The sequence below is a fragment of the Coregonus lavaretus genome, assembly GCF_964263955.1.
Source record: "Coregonus lavaretus genome assembly, chromosome: 4".
In the NCBI taxonomy this organism is placed as follows: domain Eukaryota; kingdom Metazoa; phylum Chordata; class Actinopteri; order Salmoniformes; family Salmonidae; genus Coregonus; species Coregonus lavaretus.
In genome coordinates, this window is record NC_139991.1 from 45,253,956 (window position 1) to 45,280,214 (window position 26,259).

Sequence of the window (26,259 nt, forward strand, 5' to 3'; positions counted from 1 at the left end):
CTCTAGTTCCGGCTTATCTTGGTCATTTCCGGTTCCCAATATGGTCGCGACGTGACCGAAGTCTCCGCTTTGAAGTCCCAACTTTAAACTTACAACACTGTGCGGGTTCTATATTTGTTTCTCAACAACTTATTTGACTAAATTACGAGTTAGATAAGTAAATAGCTTGCTTCGTTTTAAAGATCCTCTGTAAACTCGTAGCTAGTAAAACTTCATCGTGAACTCCTTGTGAAGTCTTCACCACTGCTGACATTTGAAATGGTGAGCAGTGCACACTTATCAGTTATCAGACCTTTTTAATTGTCTGATTTTAGCAACTAACTAAGTGGGGTGATATCGTTTATGTTGTTAAGATATCAAACAGTAAACAAAAATGCCAATCACCATGAAAGACTGCTCCTCAAAAGATCAAGTGTGCTGCCCTTTGACCCAGAGAGATTAACACACTTCTTGAAAACACTGATGGTACACATGTCACCACCAGCAGCAGTCTATGCTGTCTGGCCTTAATTGACCCAGCAATTCACACAATCATATTAAAGTGACATGTTTCTGACTACTGATCAGTTGTGAATGTGTAGCCTATGTTATTTTTGTCATTGAATTATGGTTTGTTTAATCTCTACTCAGATAACCTTTCTTGGAAGGAATTGAATGCACATGATGATTTCAAGAACCCTGTCAATCAGGGCACTCCTGTTCTTGGGGCTCTGTCAAGCTGGACGGAGGAGTTTAGCCTCAGCTCCAGAACGCAGAGATCCACCCAAGAGGATAGGTAAGCCAATCCCAGTCTAGACTCCACATTCCATTGTCTTTGTCAATGGCATCCAGTGTTGTGTGGCTACGCAGTAGCACATCAGTTCTGCATAGGTGTGTTAACACATCTCCATGAATTTAGTTATATTGGCCCAGAGAGCATTTCTATTTCACATATTTACATGACACACATTTTTAAACGTATTAATTGTTCATTTTACTCCCCTTGGACTTCGAATGACATTGCATTGTGGTTCTGTTCTATTAACAGCTGTGGTTGGAGCGGGCATCGGTGGCACAGCAACAGCTTACTTCCTGAGACAGGAGTTTGGGGCAGCGGTGAAGATCGATGTGTTTGAGCCAAGCACTGTGGGGGGGCGCTTGGCCACCCAGAACATTGGGGACTATGAGTACGAGACGGGGGGCGCAGTTATCCACCCCCTAAATCTGCACATGAAGCACTTCCTTGAAAGACTAGGTGAGACATGTTAGCCTATCAGAGATACACTTGCTTGTTCCTGAAAGAGTGCAGTACACATGCACAGACAGACTAATGACACCCATCTTTATTTCTCCCATGTTTCTCTCAGGTCTTTCCCAGAGGCGGGATGTCCCTGGAAAAATGGCCATCTTTGATGGAAAGGAGCTCATCTTTGAAGAGAGTGACTGGTTTATTGTGAACTTCCTGCGCCTGCTTTGGCGGTACGGGTTCAACTTCCTGCGGATGCAGATGTGGGTGGAAAGTGTTCTGGATAAATTCATGAGGTGAGACTTCAGTTTCTGCTACCTGTCTATTTACAACTCAGCAGTCAAAACCTTTATTATGAAATAAGTATGTTATTAATGAGAGAAGAGTGCTAATTGTAGGTATGTGATGTTTTGGTTCTTGTTTTTCCAGAATCTACCAGTACCAGCAGTTTGGCTACTCCTTCACCAGTGTGGAGAAGCTCCTGCATGCAATGGGTGGTGACGATTTCCTCACACTAGCCAATCAGACGCTGGAGGAGGCCATGTTGGGGGAGGGCTTTTCTCAGAGCTTCCTCAACGACGTCGTGGCACCTGTCACCCGTGTGAACTATGGCCAAAGTGTCCGCATCAATGGCTTTGTGGGTAGGTTTTTAGGCAACAAAATAAATGCACACCAAAGTGGTTTGATAAGTGGTTTCGAGTGCTCTTATGTGGCCATCCAATCAAATCTATTTTATCTTGAAAACATAAGGAAACTGAACTAATCCTTGTGAAATGTGTGATGTTGTCTCCAGGGGCGGTGTCTCTAGCAGGGGCAGATCCAGGCCTGTGGGCAGTGGACGGAGGAAATAAGAAGGTGTGCTCAGGACTCCTGTACCACAGCAAGGCCGAGCTCATCCCAGCACGAGTCACTGCTATCTCTGTCAAGCTGCGACCATCTAAAGCAGGTACATACACTGAGTGTACGAAACATTCAAGTGACATCAATAAGGGATCATAGCTTTCACCTGGGTTCACCTGGTCAGTCTATGTCAGGTGTTCCTGCTCTTTCCATGACATAGACTGACCAGGTTAATCCAGGTGAAAGGTATGATCCGTTATTGATTTCATTTGTTAAATCCACCTCAATCCGTGTAGATGAAGGGGGGGAGACAGGTTAAGAAGGATTTTTAAGCCTTGAGACAATTGAGACGTGTGCCATTCAGAGGGTGACTGGGCAAGACAAAATATTTAAATGCCTTTGAACGGGGTATGGTAGTAGGTGCCAGGCGCACCGGTTTGAATGTGTCAAGAACTGCAACGCTGCTGGATTTTTCACACTCAACAGTTTCCCTTGTGTATCAAGAATGGTCAACCACTCAAAGGGCATCCAGCCAACTTGACACAACTGTGGGAAGCATTGGAGTCAACATGGGCCAGCATCCCTGTGGAATGCTTTGGACGTCTTGTAGAGTCCATGCCCCGACAAATAGAGGCTGTTTTGAGGGCAAAGGGGGGTGCAATTCAATATTAGGAAGGTGTTCCTAATGTTTTGTACACTCGGTGGATATACACATAAATGTCTCAAGTAACTAACAGCACAGGTACTTGTTACATAAACCTGAAAGTAGGCTAAAATCTGTTCTGTAGCTGCTAAGGGTCTACTCATTCTCTCTTTCTCCTGTTCACAGGTACCACAGCCAGTCTTTATGAGGTAAACTATGTTGGGGACTCTGGCTCCGCCCATTCCCTGTATGACATAGTGATTGTGGCCACACCTCTCCACCAGGGAAAGTCTGACATCACCTTTGCAGGCTTCTCCCCGCCCATTCCCTCCCAATACCCTGGGCGCTACCACCAGACTGTCACCACCCTGGTCCACGGTCTCCTTAACGTGTCCTACCTGGGGACCTCTGAGAAGCCTTCTACCTTCAGTGTGTCAGAAGTTCTCACCACAGACACCAAGGGCTCCATCATCAACAGCCTGAGCTCTATTGACCCTGTGCACATCCCACCAGGCTACTCACGCCCGCCAGCCAGCGAGAGCAAGGTGTGGAAAGTGTTCTCTCCTCAGCCTCTGTCCCAGGAGCATCTCCAGGACATGTTCCTATCATGGGACTCCATCTCAGAAACGAAGTGGCTGGCGTACCCTGCTTACAGTCCACCACACCGCAGGACCCCTCCATTCATCCTCCATGAGCGCCTGTACTACCTGAATGCTGTGGAGTGGGCAGCCAGTGCCATGGAGATGAGCGCCATCTCAGCCAGGAACCTGGCACTGTTGGCACATCACCGCTGGAACTCCCAGGTGGGCAGAATCGACCAAGAGGATCTGCACACACGTCTGAGGGGAGAGCTGTGAAAAGGGAGGGAGGGAGAGAGGGAGGGAAAGAGGGAGAGAGGGAGGGAAAGAGGGAGGGACGGAGGGACGGACAGACAGCAGAAGGGGAGAAGAGTAAATCATGAGAAATTGCATTAATATCAGTCTGAGATATTCCACACCAAAACACTCCTGTCTAGGTGAACACTAGTCTGGGGTGTTCTGCCCAATTATGAAGCTATATCCATTGACCCACTATATTGATATATTTTGTATTGAAAAAGTCAACTTAAATAATATAGACTCTAACATTAGCACATCATTTTCAGCAAATGATATTCAGGAGATATTCTTGCACTGTGCTGAATAGAATGATCACTGTGACAACAACATAGCAAACTATGCTATACTGCAGGGTAAAAGTACAATTATTGTTTAATAGATGTATGTGTTGAACAGACAAGGCATTGGGTTTTCACATATATAGCTGCTCTAGATGGTACTGCTAACTTTCTGTATTTCGTAATGTTTCAAATACATCTGGAAAATGTACCCTGTGGCTACTCTAGACCCATCTATACATGTCTTCATGCTGCGTCTCAAGCTCTCTACCTCTGGCGTAGTGTTGAAAAGGTTGTAAAGCAAATTGGTTGGTGAAATTTAAGTGGTTGTGCAAAAAAAAACGGTTCTTGCAAGGAAAATTGGCCAAAAGATTATTGCAAAGGTTTTGGTGTTATACAATTATGAATACACCAATGAAGAACAAACCCCTATTCGCACTGATCATTTGATGTCGTTTGAAAATGTATTGTAGTCTATTTACATATTTCTAAATTGTGCCTTTGAAATTACTAAGCAATGCTCTTTATATCTGGGAATCAGCCTTTCTACTTGCTTTCAGAAAATATTTTGTCTCTGTTTTTGGTATGTTTGTCATCTATGTGATGAGCAAATTGTGCCATAAAACTAGTCTTCCATTGGGACCAACGTCAAATATAAGAACACAAAGTACATCTATTTTACTGTGAGTGACAAGTATCCTTCAGAAAATATAGTCTTCTATTCTGGGAGGTACATTTCAAGTTTCTCTGTAATTACTCTGAGAATAACCATAGTTGGTTTAGCCTTTCTAATGCACTTTTAGAGGTTTTTAGGGTTTCTATGCGTTTGTGATAAAGAGTTAGATACTGTACAACCATAGTAAATGGTGCACTTTAATATATAGAATAGTATGACAAATTTTACAGCAAATTCCTAGATGTTTAGACATTAACTATATTGATGGAAGAGGGACAGTATTTTGAAGTCAGCTGAGTTGACTCCCAAATGTTGGCACAGATTAAATGCAAGCTTTTCTAAACAAATTTGAAATCAGAGTTTGTAATTGCGATATGTTTTATGCTCTATTTGACATGGTCTTCTATGGATTTTCAGGAAAAATTAAATGACTTCAATCTTGTTTTGTCCATTTTTTTAAAGAATGGGACTTGAAATCAATGTTTACAATCAGAATAAAGAGGTAACACACTGAAGTGATGAATGTCATCTTTAATTAAACAATACATACTCTGCCAGGCCCCGAAGATGCAAATAGCCTCATGTTCTTCAATAAACTGGACATTGAAAGCCCAAACCACATTTTCTTATTTGCAGATAGCGCCATTTGCCCTGTGTTGTGGAGTAGTTCAACTAGTAATTTAACTACATTTTGCAGTAGCTTGGCAGTAGTTTAACTAAATTAAAATCATCATATTGTTTTCGGTAGTATAACTACTTCAACTACCCACTAAATCTTTTGCCAAAAAATAAGAAAATAAACGGGTAAGTCAACACACACTCACTGGCTGTCACACAGATCTCATTGCACTGTTGACATCTGACTCCAGAGTGATGTGTTCTTGAAGTAATGTTTCATAACTTTGTATTATATGACATTAAAGATATAATTTTTCTTGAGGTAGTTTTGATGTATTGAACTACTTTTTAAAAGTAACAATTTTCTCTTAAGGGTAGCTTTACCTTCCAGTGTGAAGTAATTGGTAGCCTTGTAAACTATATTTTGAAAGTTGCTTTATATTTTGAAATTGGTCAATAAAAGTAAGGGTCACATTGCTAGATAACAAAAATATTACTGAAAAAGGTACAGTAGCAATGATATTGTGAGAGATCATTGAGGGGTTCAAATGTCATACAGATATCATTCACTGTTCCCAAACAAATTAGAATTAAAACGGAATGCTCTGTACCAAAAATGACATCATCAGGTCTGTGCACAATGGATGAATTGTCTCTCTGAGGTGGTCTGTACCCCACATCAGAACACAGTGTCAGTGATACACAATAATAAATAAATAAAATATTCCAGAAAGGAAATTAGGTTTGCTTTTGACAACATGGACAGACCGTCCTACAACACCCCCCCCCCCCCCCCCCCCCCCCCCCGCCCCCCAGGGGCATCTGACAGGGGAGCCGACAATGGGTGACATTCACTCCCTGAATAATGACACGTCTGTGTTGTGGCCGGGATGTGTCACCCAGATGCCCCCAGGTAGGGAGGGACAATGGTACCACAGCCGCCTGTCCATGCAAAGCATGTGATGAGAGAGACAGTATAAAAGGGCCACTGGCCGACAAAAAAACAATACCCAGTTTGGACTGACCCTATACCACCTTCTATAACCAACCACAGAGCCAAGATGAGAGTCGAGGTGCCCATATTCCTCTTTCTGGCCGCAACAGGATTCCATGCTGGTATGATAATTGTGTGGTTTATATTCTTAATGTCATAACATCTCCAATATATTTTGGTTTAAATATCCGTCAGTTGTGGCATTTGATGAAGCATTGTACTAAGATGAATGCTGTTTCATGTTGTATTGTGCAATGGTAATGTAAATATGGCCTTTAGCCTATTTTTATGTGATTGGGTTTCTATTGAATCCTTACATTTGATGGATAACATGGCCTGAGAAAAATATGAGTTGGTGAGATATAATCACATATAATTTGTGTTGGATAATATAATATTCAAATTTGATAATAAATTGCCTTCTGACATCCCCAGTTCTCGCTGCATCCCTGGAATTGGCAGAAAAAGAGGACACATTTGCTGAGGATGGTAAGAAAGCCCATTATGGATGATGATAATGATGATGATAATGTTGATAATGATGTTGAGTGCATTCCTGGCAACTCATATAGGTTTTTCACTTTTTCCAGTGGGGCTGGAGCAGCTAAGTGACCTGCAAAAGAGAGGTACAATTATCAATATCTCAGAGATGCTTATAAAGGAGCTTCTGCTCCATGCACAGCTACTGCCTTATCGTTAACAGCTGCAATGAATTTGACTGAATTTATCTAACTCAACTGGATTTTTTTGATGTACTCAAGGGCATAAAATGGCTCGTAGTGCTAAAGTTTGCATTAAGCAAAATAAATTCCCTCCCTTTCTCTGTCCTCAGATCAGGAGCAGTTCGAAGCAGCTCAAATGAATGGTAAGACAGTGACACAAGCAATGATTCAAGTCTATGACCTGTCTGAAATTGTCTCGCCATATAATTTGTTTTCATTTTAATTAACACGATGAAGGAACAATCATTTCCATATTTCCTTCCATCTACAGAGGATGCACATAGTGAGGATGTACGCTACTTGGGTAAGGGAATCCTACCCTTATAAAAACAAATAAGGGGACATCAGAGCCATTGTCTGTGTTTTTGTGCATTTGGCCTATTGATAGTGAAATAATACGATTTGACTTCTTGTTTTCCTTTAACAAATGTTATTTTTCATATGTCTACTGTAGAGGCTGTTCAAGATGAAAATACTGGTAAGGACTGTAGTCTGCTGTAGGCATGTGCATACTTATTAATCAACAATATTTATATTTTTATATTATCTTTATCTTTTAACTCTGCATTGTTGGAAAATGACTTGTAAATAAGCATTTCACTGTTAGTCGACACCTGTTGTTTACGAAGCATGTGACAAATAAAAATGTATTTACCATACGTTTTTGAAAATGTAGGCCTATTTTTAAAATGTTACAGAGGAGAATGACACTCAGGAGGAGGAGGACATGGGTACGAGCATATTTCACATGTTGAAATTACAAAAAATTGGTTACTGATGGTCACGTGTTTTGCTTAGTTTGTTCAGATTACATGATTTTACTCCTTTCGCTTTCCAGCAGACAGAGACAGAGACGTTGAAGCAGACGAAGAGGGTAAGGAAAGGTTGAATGCATGGTGTTCAAAAACACACCTGTAGATGGAAATAAAGTGTTAGAAGACCGACATGAGGGTATCAGCAGGAAATTCAATGGATGTATGATTATGCAATTCAAAATATTATGATGATTATGAAGATTATATATTTGAGATTCATGGAGGTACATGTATAAGCCTAACTCTCCCGTTTTCCTACAGAGTCTGAGTCTGATGAGGAAATTGATGGCGAGTATTTACCTTTTTCAAAATACACTACATGACCAAAAGTATGTGGACACCTGCTCGTTGAACATCGCATTCCAAAATCATGGGCATTAATATGGAGTTGGTCCCCCCTTTGCTGCTATAACAGCCTCCACTCTTCTGGAAGACTTTCCACTTGATGTTGGAACATTGTTGCGGGGACTTGCTTCCATTCACCCACAAGAGCATTACTGAGGTTGGGCACTGATGTTGGGCGATTAGGCCTGGCTCGCAGTCAGCGTTCCAATTTATCCCGAAGGTGTTCAATGGGGTTGGAAACACAAATTCGTCTAGAATGTCATTGTATGCTGTAGCGTTAAGATTTCCCTGCACTGGAACTAAGGGGCCTAGCCCGCCCCGAACCATGAAAAAAAGCCCCAGACCATTATTCCTCCTCCACCAAACTATACAGTTGGCACTATGCATTCGGGCAGGTAGCGTTCTTCTGCCATCCGCCAAACCCAGATTCGTCAGTCGGATTGCCAGATGGTGAAGCGTGATTCATCACACCAGAGAACGCGTTTCCACTGCTCCAGAGTCCAATGGCTGCGAACTTTACACCACTCCAGCCGACGCTTGGCATTGCGCATGGTGATCTTAGGCTTGTGTGCAGCTGCTTGGCCATTTTTCATGGCCAAGCAGGTGTGATGAATCACGCTTCACCATCTGGCAATCCGACTGACGAATCTGGGAAACCCAGTTCATGAAGCTCCCGACAAACAGTTATTGTGCTGACTTTGCTTCCAGAGGCAGTTGGGAACTTCGTAGTGAGTGTTGCAACTGAGGACTGATTTTCACTCAGTGGTCCCGTTCTTGTGTGGCCTACCATTTCGGGGCTGAGCCGTTGTTGCTCCTAGACGTTTCCACTTCACAATAACAGCACTTACAGTTGACCGGGGCAGTTCTAGCAGGGAAGAAATTTGACGAACTGACTTGTTGGAATGGTGGTATCCTATGACGGTGCCATGTTGAAAGTCACTGAGCTCTTCAGTAAGGCCATTCTACTGCCAATGTTTGTCTATGGAGATTGCATGGCGGTGTGCTCGATTTTATACACCTGTCAGCAACGGGTGTGGTTGAAATAGCCGAATCCACTAATTTGAAGGGGCGTCCACATACTTTTGTGTATATAGTCTTGTTGACTGCCTGTCTTGTTGACTCTGGGAGTAGAAGTTCATATAGCTACACACACTATGTTATATAATATCCCCCTTTTTTCTATTCACAGATGAGCTCATTGAGGACAAAGCCAGAGACAAAGTGAGGACAAAGCCAGAGACAAAGGTGATCATTTCTTAATTTGACCCCTCTAGTGTCCATGTTCCATCAAAATGTGTGTGTGTGTGTGTGCCTGCATGCGTTTGCTCTAGCTGTTGTTGAAGTTATTTAATATTTTCCACTCCTCATAAAATGTGAAGATGCTGGGGTTTGACTTGATTCAGATGAGATTGTGTCCCAAGTGGGATGAAATTGACTGTAAAGGAATGAGCTTCATCAGTTTACCCTCTAGTTACACTCTACATTTCCATCTGATAAAACTGGAATCTTACAACACACAGTAAACACAAATGTACCACAGTTGTATAATAGCGTCCTGGCAGTGCAACATGTTTTTATTACACTCATGCGAACAAGTAATGACATCTTTGTTGTCCTAAAAACGGTGCTTTGTAGTGAGCACATCAACATCATATGTTGAATAATAGTTTTATAGTTAACAAGCTACTTTTACCAAAAGACAGTGAAAACTGTTTTTATGAACTATGCCAGTCAGTCCGAGTCACTGTAAAAATATAAATGTTATACACAAGCATTCTTTGTATGGTCAAGATTTACTCTTTGTGAGTTTATGAGGAAAACCACATCATAGAGCTAGACTTTATTAGTGACCTCATAACCAAAACATTCCATGGAAAGACTGTCCTAGACCACGAGTCACAAGATGTCAAACTAGTTGAATTAGTTCAACTAGAAGTCCTAGGTTTTACTGCACAACTTCTAGGACACTGACAGCAGTGGCAACATGATTGTTTGTTTGAATGTTGGCCCCCTTGCTTTTACACTATTTAGGACAGAAATCCAGGGCACTCCAAGACGCCTGTCCCCAGATGCTCATCTGTGCTTGATTTATTTTGCATCATATGCTGTGTCCTGGGTTATTTCTGGACCCGAGATGCACCGTTCCTTTCCTAGCCTGTATGAGTCAAGGGAGGCACATTTTGGACAAACTATAGGACCAAGGTCATTATCTACATGTTCAGTCCTTCATTTTAGGCTTTGGGTCTTGATTCCTGAAAATAAATTAATATCATGTATTGTAATCATTTACAACTAGTTTCTAGATCATGGTGTTAACCTTTGTGTGAAAATGCACTTTACTGGGCATGAAAGGAGCCCTTACGTCCTGTATCAATGACTTTTCACAGCTTCTGTGCTAGAACGAGTCAGGTCAGGAGATGATGGGGGTTGGTTGAGGAATCATACACGTGGCTTTGAGACTCCTGGGGGAGTAGGATACTCGTGTGTGTGTGTTGGTCAGAAAACCTAAAGGAATCAATTCTCACTTTATCTGTGTCACAGCTTAGGTTGAGTGAGCCTGCAGGAGGCATCATGTGAGGAGGCGGAGCCTGCAGACCTCCCCCCACCTTCCATTACAGAACCTGAAGAACACTGTGCATCGGAAGAGTTTACTGTCAATAAAGAGAAACATCTCACCATTATATTACACTCCTGTGTGACTATCCTTATGCAATAGGTATTTATTTGAAATGTCATGGTTTATGAAAAGTGAGTCTTTCAAAGCACCTTAAAAAAAACATTCAAAGAAACCTGTACAGTGAGGGAAAAAAGTATTTGATCCCCTGCTGATTTTGTACGTTTGCCCACTGACAAAGACATGATCAGTCTATAATTTTAATGGTAGGTTTATTTGAACAGTGAGAGACAGAATAACAACAAAAAAATAAAAATGAAACACGTCAGAAATGTTATGAATTGATTTGCATTTTAATGAGGGAAATAAGTATTTGACCCCTCTGCAAAACATGACTTTGTACTTGGTGGCAAAACCCTTGTTGGCAATCACAGAGGTCAGACGTTTCTTGTAGTTGGCCACCATGTTTGCACACATCTCAGGAGGGATTTTGTTCCACTCCTCTTTGCAGATCTTCTCCAAGTCATTAAGGTTTCGAGGCTGACGTTTGGCAACTCGAACCTTCAACACCCTCCACAGATTTTCGATGGGATTAAGGTCTGGAGATTGGCTAGGCCACTCCAGGACCTTAATGTGCTTCTTCTTGAGCCACTCCTTTGTTGCCTTGGCCGTGTGTTTTGGGTCATTGTCATGCTGGAATACCCATCCACGACCCATTTTCAATGCCCTGGCTGAGGGAAGGAGGTTCTCACCCAAGATTTGACGGTACATGGCCCCGTCCATCGTTCCTTTGATGCGGTGAAGTTGTCCTGTCCCCTTAGCAGAAAAATACCCCCAAAGCATAATGTTTCCACCTCCATGTTTGACGGTGGGGATGGTGTTCTTGGGGTCATAGGCAGCATTCCTCCTCCTCCAAACACGGCGAGTTGAGTTGATGCCAAAGAGCTCCATTTTGGTCTCATCTGACCACAACACTTTCACCCAGTTCTCCTCTGAATCATTCAGATGTTCATTGGCAAACTTCAGATGGGCATGTATATGTGCTTTCTTGAGCAGGGGGACCTTGCGGGCGCTGCAGGATTTCAGTCCTTCACGGCGTAGTGTGTTACCAATTGTTTTCTTGGTGACTATGGTCCCAGCTGCCTTGAGATCATTGACAAGATCCTCCTGTGTAGTTCTGGGCTGATTCCTCACCGTTCTCATGATCATTGCAACTCCATGAGGTGAGATCTTGCATGGAGCCCCAGGCCGAGGGAGATTGACAGGTCTTTTGTGTTTCTTCCATTTGCAAATAATCGCACCAACTGTTGTCACCTTCTCACCAAGCTGCCTGGCGATGGTCTTGTAGCCCATTCAAGCCTTGTGTAGGTCTACAATCTTGTCCCTGACATCATTGGAGAGCTCTTTGGTCTTGGCCATGGTGGAGAGTTTGGAATCTGATTGATTGATTGCTTCTGTGGACAGGTGTCTTTTATACAGGTAACAAACTGAGATTAGGAGCACTCCCTTTAAGAGTGTGCTCCTAATCTCAGCTCGTTACCTGTATAAAAGACACCTGGGAGCCAGAAATCTTTCTGATTGAGAGGGGGTCAAATACTTATTTCCCTCATTAAATGCAAATCAATTTATAACATTTTTGACATGCATTTTTCTGGATTTTGTTGTTGTTATTCTGTCTCTCACTGTTCAAATAAACCTACCATTAAAATTATAGACTGATCATTTCTTTGTCAGTGGGCAAACGTACAAAATCAGCAGGGGATCAAATACTTGTTTCCCTCACTGTAAATACACAGAGAAAATAATGAAAATACAAGGTAATAGCTTTCAATTTGTATTTATTTTCCCTCCCCCAGTCTGAGTAGACTGTATGCCGTCTGTGCATAACAAACCAGTATTTTCTTTGGTGACTAAAAAAACAACTTTAAGGCAACTACAGCATAGATAAGTCTAAATGCATTTAGTACTGCAGCAGCCCAGTACTGCAACTCTTGGTGGCATCACAGCAGTACACCACCCCCCTTTCCAACAGAGCATCTGGTCAAGGTCCACACACCACCAGGTTTAGGGTAGTAACCTGCCACCTCTCACACTAATCTCATCAACCAGATATAAAACATATAGCTGAGAGAGGGTGGCAAGAGCAACCCGATGTGTATGCAAGTGTACATTCCACAGAGCAAGAGTACAGGGAAGTTACTTGTTACAATTCTGCAGTTAAATTGCAAAACAGAGACTACAGAAGGCTTGAGCAGCACTAACGCATTACACCATCTAGTTTGATGCAATCAAGTTTAACAGGAAATGTAAAGGTCTTTTCACGAGTGTTACATTTGTTCAGGTTTACCTCGTGTTTTCAGTAGAGGTCTGCTACCACCATGATTAATGCCAAAACTAACCCAGAATATATACTGATGTATGGAACTAGATGGTTTTATCCTTCACTTGCTTCAAAACAATTGAAAGTGACAATTTCAACTTCTTACAATGATGCCATTAAAACAATTTTATTTAAAATAACTAGCCACATGAAAGTGTGACTGATTCAGACCACTTAAACATTACTTAGAAAAATGTGCCATTTTAGCCAATGAATAAATTATGATTTGTCCCAAGAGCCAGCGTGGTAAGAGCTAGGCTAGGTCAGGTCCCGTAACACCTGCTCTGTGCTCAAAGAGCATATGGCAAGTAGAGAAACAAAGGGGTCTACTCAGTCTGGTTTCATGTTGAGCGCATTTCAGTTAAATTAGGTAGTCTGACACTACATAAAAAAATCTATTGCATTACAATAACGCAGAGCCAATGACTAACAGCTAAAGTACAGAAAATCAGAGGGACCATTGTAACAAGTTGAGGAAGCTGAGACAATCAGCTCAGAGGGGCTTGCGCATCGTTTCCTGTACTTCTATACAGACCAGGGTTCTGTTCAGTTGCTGAGTGACAGTCAAACTCTGTTCGATCAGGAAAGGGCGAGGGGAAAACAAGCGCTCCTGCACATGAGGAAAAACTATTCCACACACAATTCTTAAACTTGTTTAGTGACAAAAAGACACGCAAACAAATTTTTTGACAATGGCATGTAAAGGAGAACACCCCAATAATCTCAATTTTCAACCTAAAAATACTGCTAATTCTAGGTTACTTTGAGCATAATTTTTTTTTAAATTATGTATGTCAGGAGAAATAGATATTTCAATAAAGGCCAATACTGCATTGTAATTGTGTCATATGAACTTGTAAAATAAGATTTAAAAAAAAACAGGAACATGGTTGTATGTACATAATTACACAATAAAAAAAACGGAAGTAGTGGAGTATCAGAAAATGCTTTGATTACCAGTAGTTATTTACAAGATCATGAGCATTGAAAAGCAAATAAATACAGCCAAGTCAGACAAAATGTATGTCCCATTGGAAGTGATCTGGCGGAACAACCAACCATCACTTAAGGTTGAGAATGATGCAGCCAAGAACCACAGGCCAATATCATAACATCATTTTTTTCCCTTTAACATTTCTTCATGTATTTTTTCCTTTGGGTATGTTGGTTAGGGGCATATACCCGCCTTCCAACCCCTTCTCCTTTTCACTCCCCCTCCTCTCCCCTGGTGCGAGCGGGCGTTTGTTCCTTCTCCTCCCCTGTTGTGGGGTGCAGGAAGCCCTGGGCTCACAGGATGACATAGATGAAGAGGGCCATGATGGCAGCGCTGATCAGGCCAGAGATGGGCACAGTCACAAACCAGGCCATGAAGATGTTCCGGAACAGACGCCAGTCCACACCCTTCCTGGACCGCAGCCAGCCAACCGCTACCACAGAGCCCACCTGGAAACACACACGATTGACGCACTGACCTTTAATAAACACTTAGGAACCATGGCCCATTAAGACGTGGACAACACTCCCCCTGACAGTAGCTGAATGGATTCTGTTTACGTCTTGGTTTGAGAGTTTTAAAGTGGAAATTAGAACCAGTTTGAACCGCCAATCTCAGACATCCTGTTTACTGCTCCCTCCCCTCCACATCAGACCAGTGTCTGAGGCTGAACAGCTTACCTTGCAGTGGGTGGTGGAGACAGGCAGGCCAATGTTGGAGGCAACCACAACGGTCAGAGCTGAGGCAAGTTCAATGCTGAAACCACTGCAATGAAAATAAATCCAGATTGAGTCAACGGTTGGTTGTCTGTCTATGTACCTTTGTCATTTCATGGATAGTGAAGCGTGGGGGTGTTTTTGTGAAGTCTCATGTCTGTGGGGAATGTTGTTGTAAAGGTGCCATTTGACTGTTTGATTTAGATTTGGCAGTCTGGTACATACCTGGAGGGAGTGATTGGGGTGAGGTCCTTGCCCATGGTCTGGATAACCCTGCGACCCCACACCCAGAGCCCGAGGCAGATGCCAACTCCTCCATATAACAGCAGCCAGATGGGTGTGGGGGCGCTGGAGTTCACCGAACCACTATTGTACACCAGCCACAGAGCTACCAAGGGACCAATGGCATTGCTGCAGGAGAAGAGACTAGGTTACGCAAATACAAACCAGATACAAAAAGTCCCTCTACATGAACATAAGCAGCAACCCTACTACTAGTCAAAAAAATATTTTAAAAACAGCAGTAAAACGCCTATTCATCCAAGATGGAACATCTCCCTACCTGACGTCGTTGCCTCCATGGGCGAAGGAGCCGAAGCAGGCGGTGAGGATCTGGAGGAACCTGAAGAGCTCGGAGACCTCTGGGCGGTCATGGTCATGGCCATCCTCCTCCAGAGAGCTGCGGCTGCTGCCAGCGTCCTCCTCTCCCATCTCCAGAGTCACCTCTGCCTCCCCCAGGCCCTCAGGAGCCCCGTGCTCGGCCACAGCGTTGCAGTAGCTTGTGTAGCTGTCCATGCGCACACGCTTCTTCTTCTCCTCTGTACCCTTGTCCTCGCTGGCGTGGAACTCGCCCTCTTTGGGCCGGAAGTCCCCGTGCATGCCGATGATGGCCATGGTGTAGGAGGTGTAGCTGTTGTTGCGGCGGATGGGTCTGTCGCCTGCCTCGCCCATGCAGTCGCCCACTTTGGTAAGGTGGAGCTTGTGTAACAGGTCCTTGTAGAGGCCGGAGTCCTTGTGCACCGTGTGGTACTGGCTGTAACCGTTGCTGGGGACGTGGGCAGGGCCGTCGCTGAACTGCACATCATTGCTGAACTGCACTTTTGAGACTGATTAAAAATACATTTTAAAAGTAAGCAACAGTGCAGTCAGTCATGGAGGAGAATGGATTACCATTATTATTCAGAATATTTTTATCCCATTTTTTTAACTTTTCCCAACCACTTTACCAAGGCAGCCAGAACCTCCCCATGACTCTCACTTACCATTGGTGTTGCCGTTCTCAGACTCCTTGCCTTCCTTGTTGTCGCCATCATCAGAATCTCCAATGCCAAAGGTTACCCTGCGCTCCTCTTGGGGAGGCTGGGAGAGGGTGTCTGGGTCAGCGGGAAAGGCAGGGGAGAGGGGTGAAGGGGGCTCCTCAGGGACAGGCTTCAGGATGGTACAGGGTACAGGCTCCTCCCTCAGTTCCCTCTTCTCCATCAGGGGGCTCTCAGAGGGGCTGGAAGACTTGATTTTTCCTGGAGGGGGAAGAGAGTGGAGTTAGACTGCCTGGGCCGAGTCCAAACACGAATACGGTACAGTGAGGGAATATGAGACGGCACATTTGGTTCTTATACACCTCAACATTTAAGATTTACACAATAATTCAAATCAAAGGTTATTTGTCACATAGGTGTTTAGCAGTTGTTATTGTGGGTGTTTTGAAATGCTTGCGAATTGCATAACCAGCTGAGAAAAAACAATAGCAGCTGCCCTAGTTACTATAGGGGTAAACGCATTTGAGGGAGCCAAAGTGTTCATAAGTGCAGGTAAAAAGGGCTAATGACTGTTCTTATTTGAGCATATTTACATTGTGCTATTGATTAAAACCTTGACATGTAGGCATATGTAGATAAGGTCTGAAAGTGGATGTATCCTGCATGACTTTTTGTTTGCGGTTTCAGATACTCAATGCAAACATATGTCCACCGCGTGAGTCCTAAGAACGGTTTGGTCTGCTACCTAGCCAGTTGACCCGATTGCGTCATCCAAACGGGTTAGGACAGGAGTCGAGGCAGAGTTTATTTTCGACTTGAGCCACGTCAGTCGAGATCACCTGCACAGTCTTAACCCTGTGATTCAGTGCCAACTTCACGTCAATACCTTAAGTCAACCCATGGCTATTCTAGTCGAGGTAAAGGCCAATGAGTCGATCACTATGACCCAATTAAGCGCCTCTATTTAGTGGAATAGGACCCTACCAGACAGATCTATCATGGATATACAGATGTACACCAGAAGCCCCACCAATGGCCCCTTATAGTAAAGTTAAGATAATACAGACTATATTAAAATCTAACTTTTCACTTTTGTACCCATTCAAATAAAAGGGAGGCTATTTAAGAAACTTTTTCATCCTGGATTTCAGATCATGTGATAAGACTCCTTTTCACTATTAAGAGACAGGTCTACTTTTGACCAGAACAATTATCTTCCTGCATTTTGAGCTAATTGTCAATTCAATGTGGATTTGTATTAAAAGATCAAACTTGAGAACTTCCAAGACAAGCCAGCACACATAATTAATGTGTAAAACATCAACATGCCTGCAGCCCTGAATCTATTTGCTGGATTAAACCCTTGGCATGAATGGTTGAGGCCACACACATGCAGTATTAATCCCTATGACACTTTTAGTGCCCAATGTAAGGCATCAAGCTAACAGCACCCAATCAAAACATATTTTCCAGGTGAGACCATGGAATGAGTACCTCAAATTCTCTATCTAATAAAACCCTAAATGATCAACTTTATAAGAGGTGTGCCAAACTGAAGGGGAAATTAAATTGACTTACCTTCAATCTTCTTCTTGAGGCGTGGGCAGACGATGAACCAGACCAACAGGGCGGTCAGCACACCACAGGCCAAAGAGATGAGCAGTGTGCCCCACCATGGGATCTTGTCAAATCCAAGCACTGGAGTGACACAGAGGGGGGGGGGGGGGGGGGGGGGGGAATAGAGAGGAAAGATCGTTTTGAAAAACAAGGCAACATGTGCTACAGTTCTAAAGGTTTACAGTAGAAGACCGTAGGTATTCAGACTAATATTTTATCTGGACCTGGGGCCTCACCTATAGTTGGTAGAATTACAGTAGCACATTCTTATTATAAATATTCACAATACAAAATATTTCTATATTATACAATATCAACCATAACACAGTAAATAATATAATTCAATAGGATAACAAATTAACATACTGAGTACAGAGAAAAACATTTAAGAGGGTAAAATGCTAGAACGCTCATTTGGACATCTATTCATTGCACATGGTCATATTTCCAGGGAAAATGTTAGTATTACCTCAAACACACCTTCACCACTAGCTACAAGGATGGGCCACAGCAAGTGGCAAATGTCCCAGTTAAATATGGCACGTTAGTGTGCCCATAGATCTGAACAGTTACGCAATGTCGTGGGGTGAGAAAAGCATGTGAATGACGAGGGATGTCGCAGTGACATGGACAGGGAGTGCCTTAAAAGGCTAGGTGAGAGGACTTAAATAAAAGGAGCAGACTTTTTTTTTTTTTTTTTTTTACAGTGTCCGCTGTAGCATAAAATACATCTGTGTGCCAAGACTGCGGTAGTGTTTGTGGGGGTGCCAACACGGTCTTGTGTGTGCTGCTGGCAGGGAAAAGGACCACTACAGATTTCCCTGGGGGAACAGCAGCAAGCGACATGTCGGAGAGTCAGCAACATGGTCAGAGTAAAAAACTAAAGTGCTGCTCGAAAATTAAAGCTTCACGTTTGCGGTAACCTTGACCACACGTAAAAAAATAAATAGAAAAAGCCAAACTGTAGGCTGGGATGTGAAAAACTAAAGGAAATGGAAGGCCAGGGCCCGAGATAACGTGTCTCGTTGTGGTGTTCATTAAAGAGCAGAGTCCATCATGCTCTCTCCTGTGTAGTCTGTACTGACTCATTCTCACATGCTTCAGGCCGTGGCACATGAGCAATGAGTATTTAGTTACGCAACAAACTCACCCCCTCCGGGAGGGGAGAGGCAGAGGAGGAGTGGAAATGGCAAGGGGGGGCGTTAGAATGTTTTTCTTCTAAGAACAGCGGAGGCTTCTTCCATTAGACTAGTCTAGAATGACTCAGTGGCCAAAACAGGTGCGGCCGGTAGACATTTGTGTGGGGTAGGAGGGGGTGAGGGGTGGCTGGTGCCAAATTAACAGTGGGCAAAAATAAGTGCCCCCTAAAGAGGAGAATGGGGGGGGGGGGGGGGCTAGCAACGGGCCAGTCATAATAAACACACCCACAAAAAGGGGCGAGTCTACACCACAGACTTCCAGTGGGATGAATGATGGAGGTCACAGGAAGTGGAATTTAAAAAATCACTGCTCGGTTCCAAACCACTCCCTTGTAAACCTCTGCATCCCGTGGCCTACATTACACAATAACATGGTCTGTCATTTTTTCCCCCAAGAGCGGTTGAGCCCCAGCCCTCATGATCGTTAAATGACCAATTGTATAGTTAGGATGGGTGGCGTCGGCCAATTATCCTCTTTATGGTCCCAGTCTGTAACGCCTACTACTAGTAGCGTAAACAGAATGTTGATAAACTAAAAACAGAATAAAAAAGCTCAACTTTTCCTAACTGAACGAACATAAAGTAGGCTACAAACTATTTCAGTTGCATTAAGCGTTGCTTGCCTATCAGAGTCTATCATGTTCTAAAATCAGTAATTTTAAGGGCCTTATACCACAGAAAACGATAAACTCATTTCTCAATTGGCATATACTCCGGTAATGAGCTGGTGTCCACTTATTGAGCCCCACCAAAAAGTTAAATTTGTGCAAACAGGCAATGTGCCTTCTTATCAAGATGTACCATTCAGACATTTAGAGACAGTCGTATTCTGGCATGTAGTGTATTCTGAGTCACAGCTCAGTTTAATAAACCCATTCTTCTCGGCTGTGCCACTGATCAGTCGTTTCTACTTTCCCGATTGTTTAGTGTCCCCTAAACAAACAAGCCACCCACTGTCTCTTTTTCAAAGGGGAACCGAAGCAGAAAATTAGCATTCTGGCTAAAGCATACTGAAATGCCGGGACATGGGGGTGTCCACTGTTTGAAAGTGCACAGTTTGTAGTGAAGGCCAGGCAGGTTATCCAAGTAAGTGAAGAAATGATTTGATTCTCTAACTAGAGGGGACCAATATTTGCTTGGTTGGTTCAACAAATCAAATGTAGGCTAAATGTTGACATGGTCATAAATTGGTGACAGACCTTTCCTCTGTTGGCAAAGCCTTCAACTGTACAGCTTCCTAATCACTAAATAGAGCTGTGCTAAAATAAGTTGGGGTGATTTACAAGGTGTGGACCGCCAAGGCCTCTTCTGTAAATTATCCACTCTTGAGTTACATTCATTTTTCACCCATTCCAACTGAGGTCTCTGGCACTAGGATCTGATATATTGTGTATAGGAACACGCTTGCGGGATTGCCACGTTAAGGTTAAACCAAAGGAACAGAGTCCTAAAACAGGAGACAAAATGTACAGTTCTCAGTCTTGACTCCGCCTCCATCGTCACCCATTGAATTTAAAAAGGGGCTGTATTAGACTAGCAGATCAGTCACCGCTATACTACTGTTATACAACTCTAGAACCAAATGCAGCCAAAACACACAAAAAATGGTGGTGCAATCCATTACTTATCCTGTGATTTCTGTGGTTTAAAAGACATCCTGATGAGAGGACAGTTGAAATGTGTTCTGAAATAGTATAACCCATTTGGATACATTGCACCTGAATGAACTGTGCAAGAAAAGGAAAGTGGGGGAAGGGGCTAATCATGGACTCCTGTCTTGTTTTGAATTCTTAATCCAGGCACTTATAACATGAGGAAGTGACTGACTAAGTGTGGCTAAAGATCAGAACTAGCCTCGTAATAAGCCAGCTCCAGTTACAGGCAGTGGCCAGAGTCTAAAAGTGTGCCAGTATGTGTAAAGACACGTCCTCCTCAGCGCGTGTGAATACAGTAGGCCTACATGTCATTATGTCATATCTGGTTCTCCCATTAATCACTCCCTGAGCTCTTCTCAGTTGTGTTGAAATGTATTGAGCTGGATTCCTGGAATGCAATCTCTGTATGGAACTTCATGTGAGGTGCCCCAGAGTAAAAGGTCCCCATGTACAGTACACTCACGTGTAGGTGTGAGTGACAACAGTACATTATGTGACTGAGTGCATGTGGTCTCCTCTGAGTGAGTGTGCTGATGTGCGTATATACACATCAAGTCATACTCTGGCCTGTAGCCTTCATTTAATGGCCCAGGCCAGTTGAATTCTTGAACTGTTCGGTCCTGTAGGTAGAAGAAAACAAGGAGCAAAAGTGGCTCATTTAATAAGAGTTTCAAAACTAAAAAGTTAACAACAATATAGCAGACCTTAATAATCGCAGTGCTCTCAATGAGGGCCCTATAAAAATCGTTTCTCTTCTTCTCCAGGTTTCTGTTTTTCGCTCCCATAAATCACACCTTTTTTTTAATAGAAAAAACTAAAATTGGATATTGTAAGTCCACACCAATGCTTAAACCACATCAGGATATCACTTTTGAGGTCTGGGGGGGGGGGGGGGGGGGGGGGGGGGGTCTAAGAAATGTGGGTGTAGTTACACTTTAATGCAAATGTGCACCAGCTAGAGACTTGTTTGGTTAGCTGTGTTTCTGTTGCGCTCGTGTGATTGCAGGGTTTACAAAACAAACGGCCAATGGATTGACACAAATAATAATGATCTCATTCTGCCAGGTAGGCATAGGCTACTTAGTAGCTAACATTTAATTGAGAACGTTTTTGGGAAAGTCGTTCCATCTACCAACAGACGGTTATCATTAGCATTATCGCTAACAGGTACACATAGTGTAGACCAGACATGTACAACACACAGACGGGGGCATTCCTGTGCCGTTTCAGAAAGTTGCAGGAAAATACAAAATCACTGATGCTTTTTGTTCATGTCTTATTATTAACTTGGGCAAATTAATGAATGTTCTAATAAGTTTAATACATTATTTATGTATTCCATTTTAATGTCTGGATTCCGTCCGAAAAACAGATTTTATAGGGCCCTACTCAATGAGACTACTGACGGAGACAAAAGACACCCAGCTGCAGAGTAAACATCCTCTTTACTTCCACTTTTCCTCCTCCATGTGGGAAAGGGACAGACATTGACATCAAGAATAAAAGAGAAATCCTATTTCCAGCTCCCTGTTGTGAAGTGCTCCTCTCTGTAATTTAATTCGGTCATGACCCACATAACCACATTCAAGAAAAGACCCAAAACACAACAGGTTAAAATAACAGGCCTTCTCCGAGAACAGTAAACATTCTGGTTCAGTCTTGAAAAAGTGTGGGTATCCGACTGGCTGAGGGAGCAGTTTATTTTAGGCTGTAGGCAGGCATGCATGGTGAAGGTAGACTGGGACAACGATACTCACTTGGAGCGCCAGTGAAGATGATGGAGAACAGGTTGATCATCATGGTGACAGCATAGAAGACAGGAAGGGCCTTCAGACCGTTGGGCACCGGGTCTTTCTACAAGGGGACAAACAGAAATGAGAAACACTATGCTCCCCATTGTACTGTCAGGTTACATTTTATGGCAGAATAGGAGGTGTGTCAGTACATTTTATCTAACATAAATGGCCTGTGAGATTACATGCAGAATAATACCCCTTTCCAAAGAACAAGGAGTGTCTTTATTCTATGTTTAATATAATGACCTTGTTATGATGTCTGGGACATCATCTATGGTCTGGCACAGACTACAACCATTTCCAACAGGAAGCTTCATACAATTTAAGAACATCAGATTTAGATAGAAGCAGATTTTAGTCAGCTTACCTTGTGCAAGATGAACATACGAACAAAGTAGAAAAGGACGCCTGACATGATGCCAGACAGAAGGGGGGAGAGAAACCAGGAGGCAACTGTGGAGATTACAAAAATTAGCATTGCACAGTGCTCTCAGGAAGAACACCAGACACTGGCATTACTCGTACAAAGGTGTCTGAATTAAAACATGCCACATAATAGAAGCTGTTCATTTTACTTTGACTATAGGGATCACTTCAAAGTAAGCTGTGGTCAATGGAAGCTGCTGACTCACCAATCCGAAGGAGTTCCAGCCACCTGACCCCCTGTTGACCTCTGGCCACCAGAGAGAAGCCAATGGTAGCACCCACAATGCAGTGGGTCCCTGAGATGGGCAGCTTGAGAAATGAGGCCACCAATTGCCATACCGCAGAACCTGAGAATCAGCATAAAAAGTCAAATTGAAAATGTGAACAGTTCCAGCACTATTTCAACATTACATCATAGTACAACCATACACAAGATGTCCAAATCGAAAGAAATAATTTGCTTACCTACAAAAGGGTATTATAATAATTTGTGTCACTCACCAAACATGGCACTGACAGAGCCAGCCATCAGCTCGTGTTCGGAGCCATTGTACATGCCCACGTCGATGATGCCCTTGCGGATGGTCTCGCTGACCTTTGCTCCAAGAAGCACAGATCCAACGGTCTCAAAGATAGTGGCCAGGATGCAGGCCTGCCGCAAGGTGACCACTCCAGAGCCCACTGCCGTGCCAAACGAGTTGGCCACATCATTGGCCCCCACAGAGAAGGCTAGGATGAAGGCGATGATAAAGCCAACTATGAGAAGCCACATGTAGTCTGTCAGTGGCCCATCAGTGACCTGGGCCATGATCCCCAGTGTGGTACCCGCCAGGGTAAGAGTGGCAAGAGTTGTCGAAACCATTGTGCCTGATTGATTGCTCTAAAGATTGAGGTGTCACGATATAAGGGAATGTATATCAAAATAGATGTGATATTTGCTAGCAGCAAAATTAAACGAGGTATCAATGTGTGTATACAATTACTTCTCTTTGAAACCCTAACCCTCAAGGTTTTGAAGGTTAACTAAACTTACTGAGAGTTTATGTGTTGTCCTGACTGAACCACAATAAATTATGGAGAGGTAAAGTGTGATGTATTGCTATCGTGTAATTTTACTAGATTTGTTAGGGTTTCTTTGGCTTTGGGCAATCATACAGACTGAACAGACACGCATTGTTCAACAGTCACTGTAGGTGAATGGCAGAACATCCTGAAAGAGAAGAGGGAGAAATGTCTTTGTTATGTAACCATCCCTTCTTCCAACTTTACAAAGCTTTAGCAACAGTATGCCTCAGATCATTCATGGCTATACAATATTGAGTCAGAGGGGACCAGCTGCGGGTAAATTTATGATGGTCAAATCCTACCATGGCAAATACGGTTCAGCTATCTGAAAAAACAACTTGCATGACTCCACAAGTTTACCATTTTGCAACACTACTCAAAAGAGCAGTAGTAGCAATAGCTAACCTGGAGCCTGACCATATCCACTTCTTCTTTATCGAAATGAAAGTGTGGCCAGGCCATTCAATAAGAAAGTCAGTGTGGAAAATTGCACCTTTTTTTTACGCCAACACTTTGCTCTGTCCACGGCATGAATACAACTAGTTACTTAGCAAAATATGAGCTGGTGAGCTACTAGGTATGCAATTGAGCAAACGTCCTTCCCAGAATGTATTGTGCAATGACTGAATGGGTACCCCTATAGATACAGGCTGGCTTGCCTGAAGACAATGCAATAAGGAAGCCATTTTGGGGGATGTCGCAAGAAGAGACTAACCAAAGGCAGCTAGACAACATAACAGAAATTGCCAACATACTCCTAGCCAACGTTGCAGAGAAATGTATACACGACGATGCAACATAACACTAGCCATCTAACGTTAGATAGCCAAGAATTCTCAACTCCACGATACCCCATAGAGTTGAATGCCGAGGCGTCGAGTGTAGGCTACCTCCGACTACATAGAGTCGGTATCTGTCGATACTTGTAGTAAAAAAATACATATAAAAAAAACGTATTTCATACGAAACTTGTACGCCTGTTCGCCCTGTGTAGTTTAGTCCTGCAATCCGTAGTTTTTGATACCTTTATTCTGTGACCTCTTAAATTGCGCCGTACAATGACTGGGCTGTTCATTCTGCGTTAAACAACGCCGGCTCCCCTTGGCGGATGGCGCGTAAAATGATATATTTGTTTCTTTTAGTCGTTATTTCTACACTTCATACAAAATACATGTGATGGGAACAATGTCAAACTGACGTAAGCGTTTACCAATCTGTTAAACAATAGTGGCAGATTGTTAAACGCTATTGGCAGTTTGACATTGTTCCCATCACATGTATTTATTCACATGTATGTATTTTGTATTAAGTGTAGAAATAACGACTAAAACAAACATACATATACACACACATCATTTTACGCGACATTCTTAATGGCTAGCTAACAGACCGATTGCGTCACCCAACGAAAATAATGCAACTACACAGGACAAACATAGGTAAAGTTAACTAACTACACGTTACTAATGAAATAATTTACATACAGGCTGGCTTGCCTAAAGTATCGACTGATACCGACTCGACTGTAGTCAGAGGTAGGCTAAAGTTACACTCCGCCAAAAAACGAATCGCCTCGGCACCCAACATCGCCGGGTATCCTGGAGTTGAGAATTATTGGCTAGACATTTAACAGGATGGGTAACATAGCTATAAAAAGTTGTGCATATGTTAAAGCTGCAGAGACATCTAGTTATAGCTACGACGCAGAGCACTTGTCATAATTCATTCAATCATGACTCGCACCAGAGCTCGCACCAACATGACCCGCAATGTCGAATGTTCATTACTACCTAACGTTAGCTATTGTCAGTCGTCTACCTAGCTCTGTTTACCAACGTAATTGTCAATCCCCGCCATATAAACTATACTAGAAAGCCATGTTTCGTAATGGCTAGCTATCTTTTGTTAGCGACTCTTCATTATTATAAAATGAATGACATGACCTACTAGCTGCTAGATACAGTATAGCTTGGTAGCGGACTTCATAATCCTCACGATGTAGGGTCAATTTGACAGAACCATTTTTTGTTCGTTAGTTAGGAATAGGTTAACTATCATCACGATTGAACAAACGTTTGCTTAACTATCATCACGATTGAACAAACGTTTGCTAGCGTTAGCCGGCAAGCTATTGACAAAAATGGCAGTCACAGTACCGTAACCAACGTTACGAAATACGAGAAAACGTTAGTTACCAATTAAAACCGAAATATTTAGAAGAAGAAAAAAAAGACAAGTTTAACTTACCACATGTTAGTTGTCAATGTTGAAGAAGACTAGGACATTTTTAGCCCGCGAATAACTTGTTCAGGTAGCGCACGCGGGATCAGGAAACAGACAAGTCACAGAAAACGATTCGTTTTAACTTAAAAATTATATATATATATATATAACTATGTAAAGCAAAAAAATATATTAACGTACTCTTGCCGTTTAGTCTGTTATATTCCTGTAAAAACCGAGTTTGATTGCGTCACGAGCCGTTATATCCGCATGTATAAATTTCG

General features: G+C 42.8%; 2 protein-coding genes across 2 annotated transcripts; one reads left to right on the forward strand and one right to left on the reverse strand.

Moving 5' to 3' along the window:
* Positions 1-28: 28 nt before the first annotated feature.
* On the forward strand, positions 29-4,982 carry LOC311128702 (prenylcysteine oxidase 1-like). Its single transcript, XM_084160936.1, has 7 exons — positions 29-261; positions 631-775; positions 1,028-1,234; positions 1,347-1,521; positions 1,655-1,866; positions 2,019-2,171; positions 2,895-4,982. The coding sequence occupies exons 2-7, from the start codon at positions 655-657 to the stop codon at positions 3,563-3,565; spliced, it is 1,539 nt and encodes a 512-aa protein (XP_084017062.1). The 5' UTR covers positions 29-261; positions 631-654; the 3' UTR covers positions 3,566-4,982.
* Positions 4,983-12,469: 7,487 nt separating this feature from the next.
* Positions 12,470-26,259, reverse strand: LOC311127659 (sodium-dependent phosphate transporter 1-B-like). The gene is made up of 11 exons (XM_084159503.1): positions 26,000-26,259; positions 23,189-23,897; positions 22,894-23,034; positions 22,629-22,714; positions 22,223-22,319; positions 17,573-17,692; positions 16,001-16,255; positions 15,301-15,844; positions 14,964-15,149; positions 14,703-14,787; positions 12,470-14,471 (listed from the first exon to the last, which is right to left on the reverse strand). Exons 2-11 carry the CDS (start codon positions 23,547-23,549, stop codon positions 14,316-14,318), a joined length of 2,031 nt encoding a protein of 676 aa, XP_084015629.1. The 5' UTR covers positions 23,550-23,897; positions 26,000-26,259; the 3' UTR covers positions 12,470-14,315.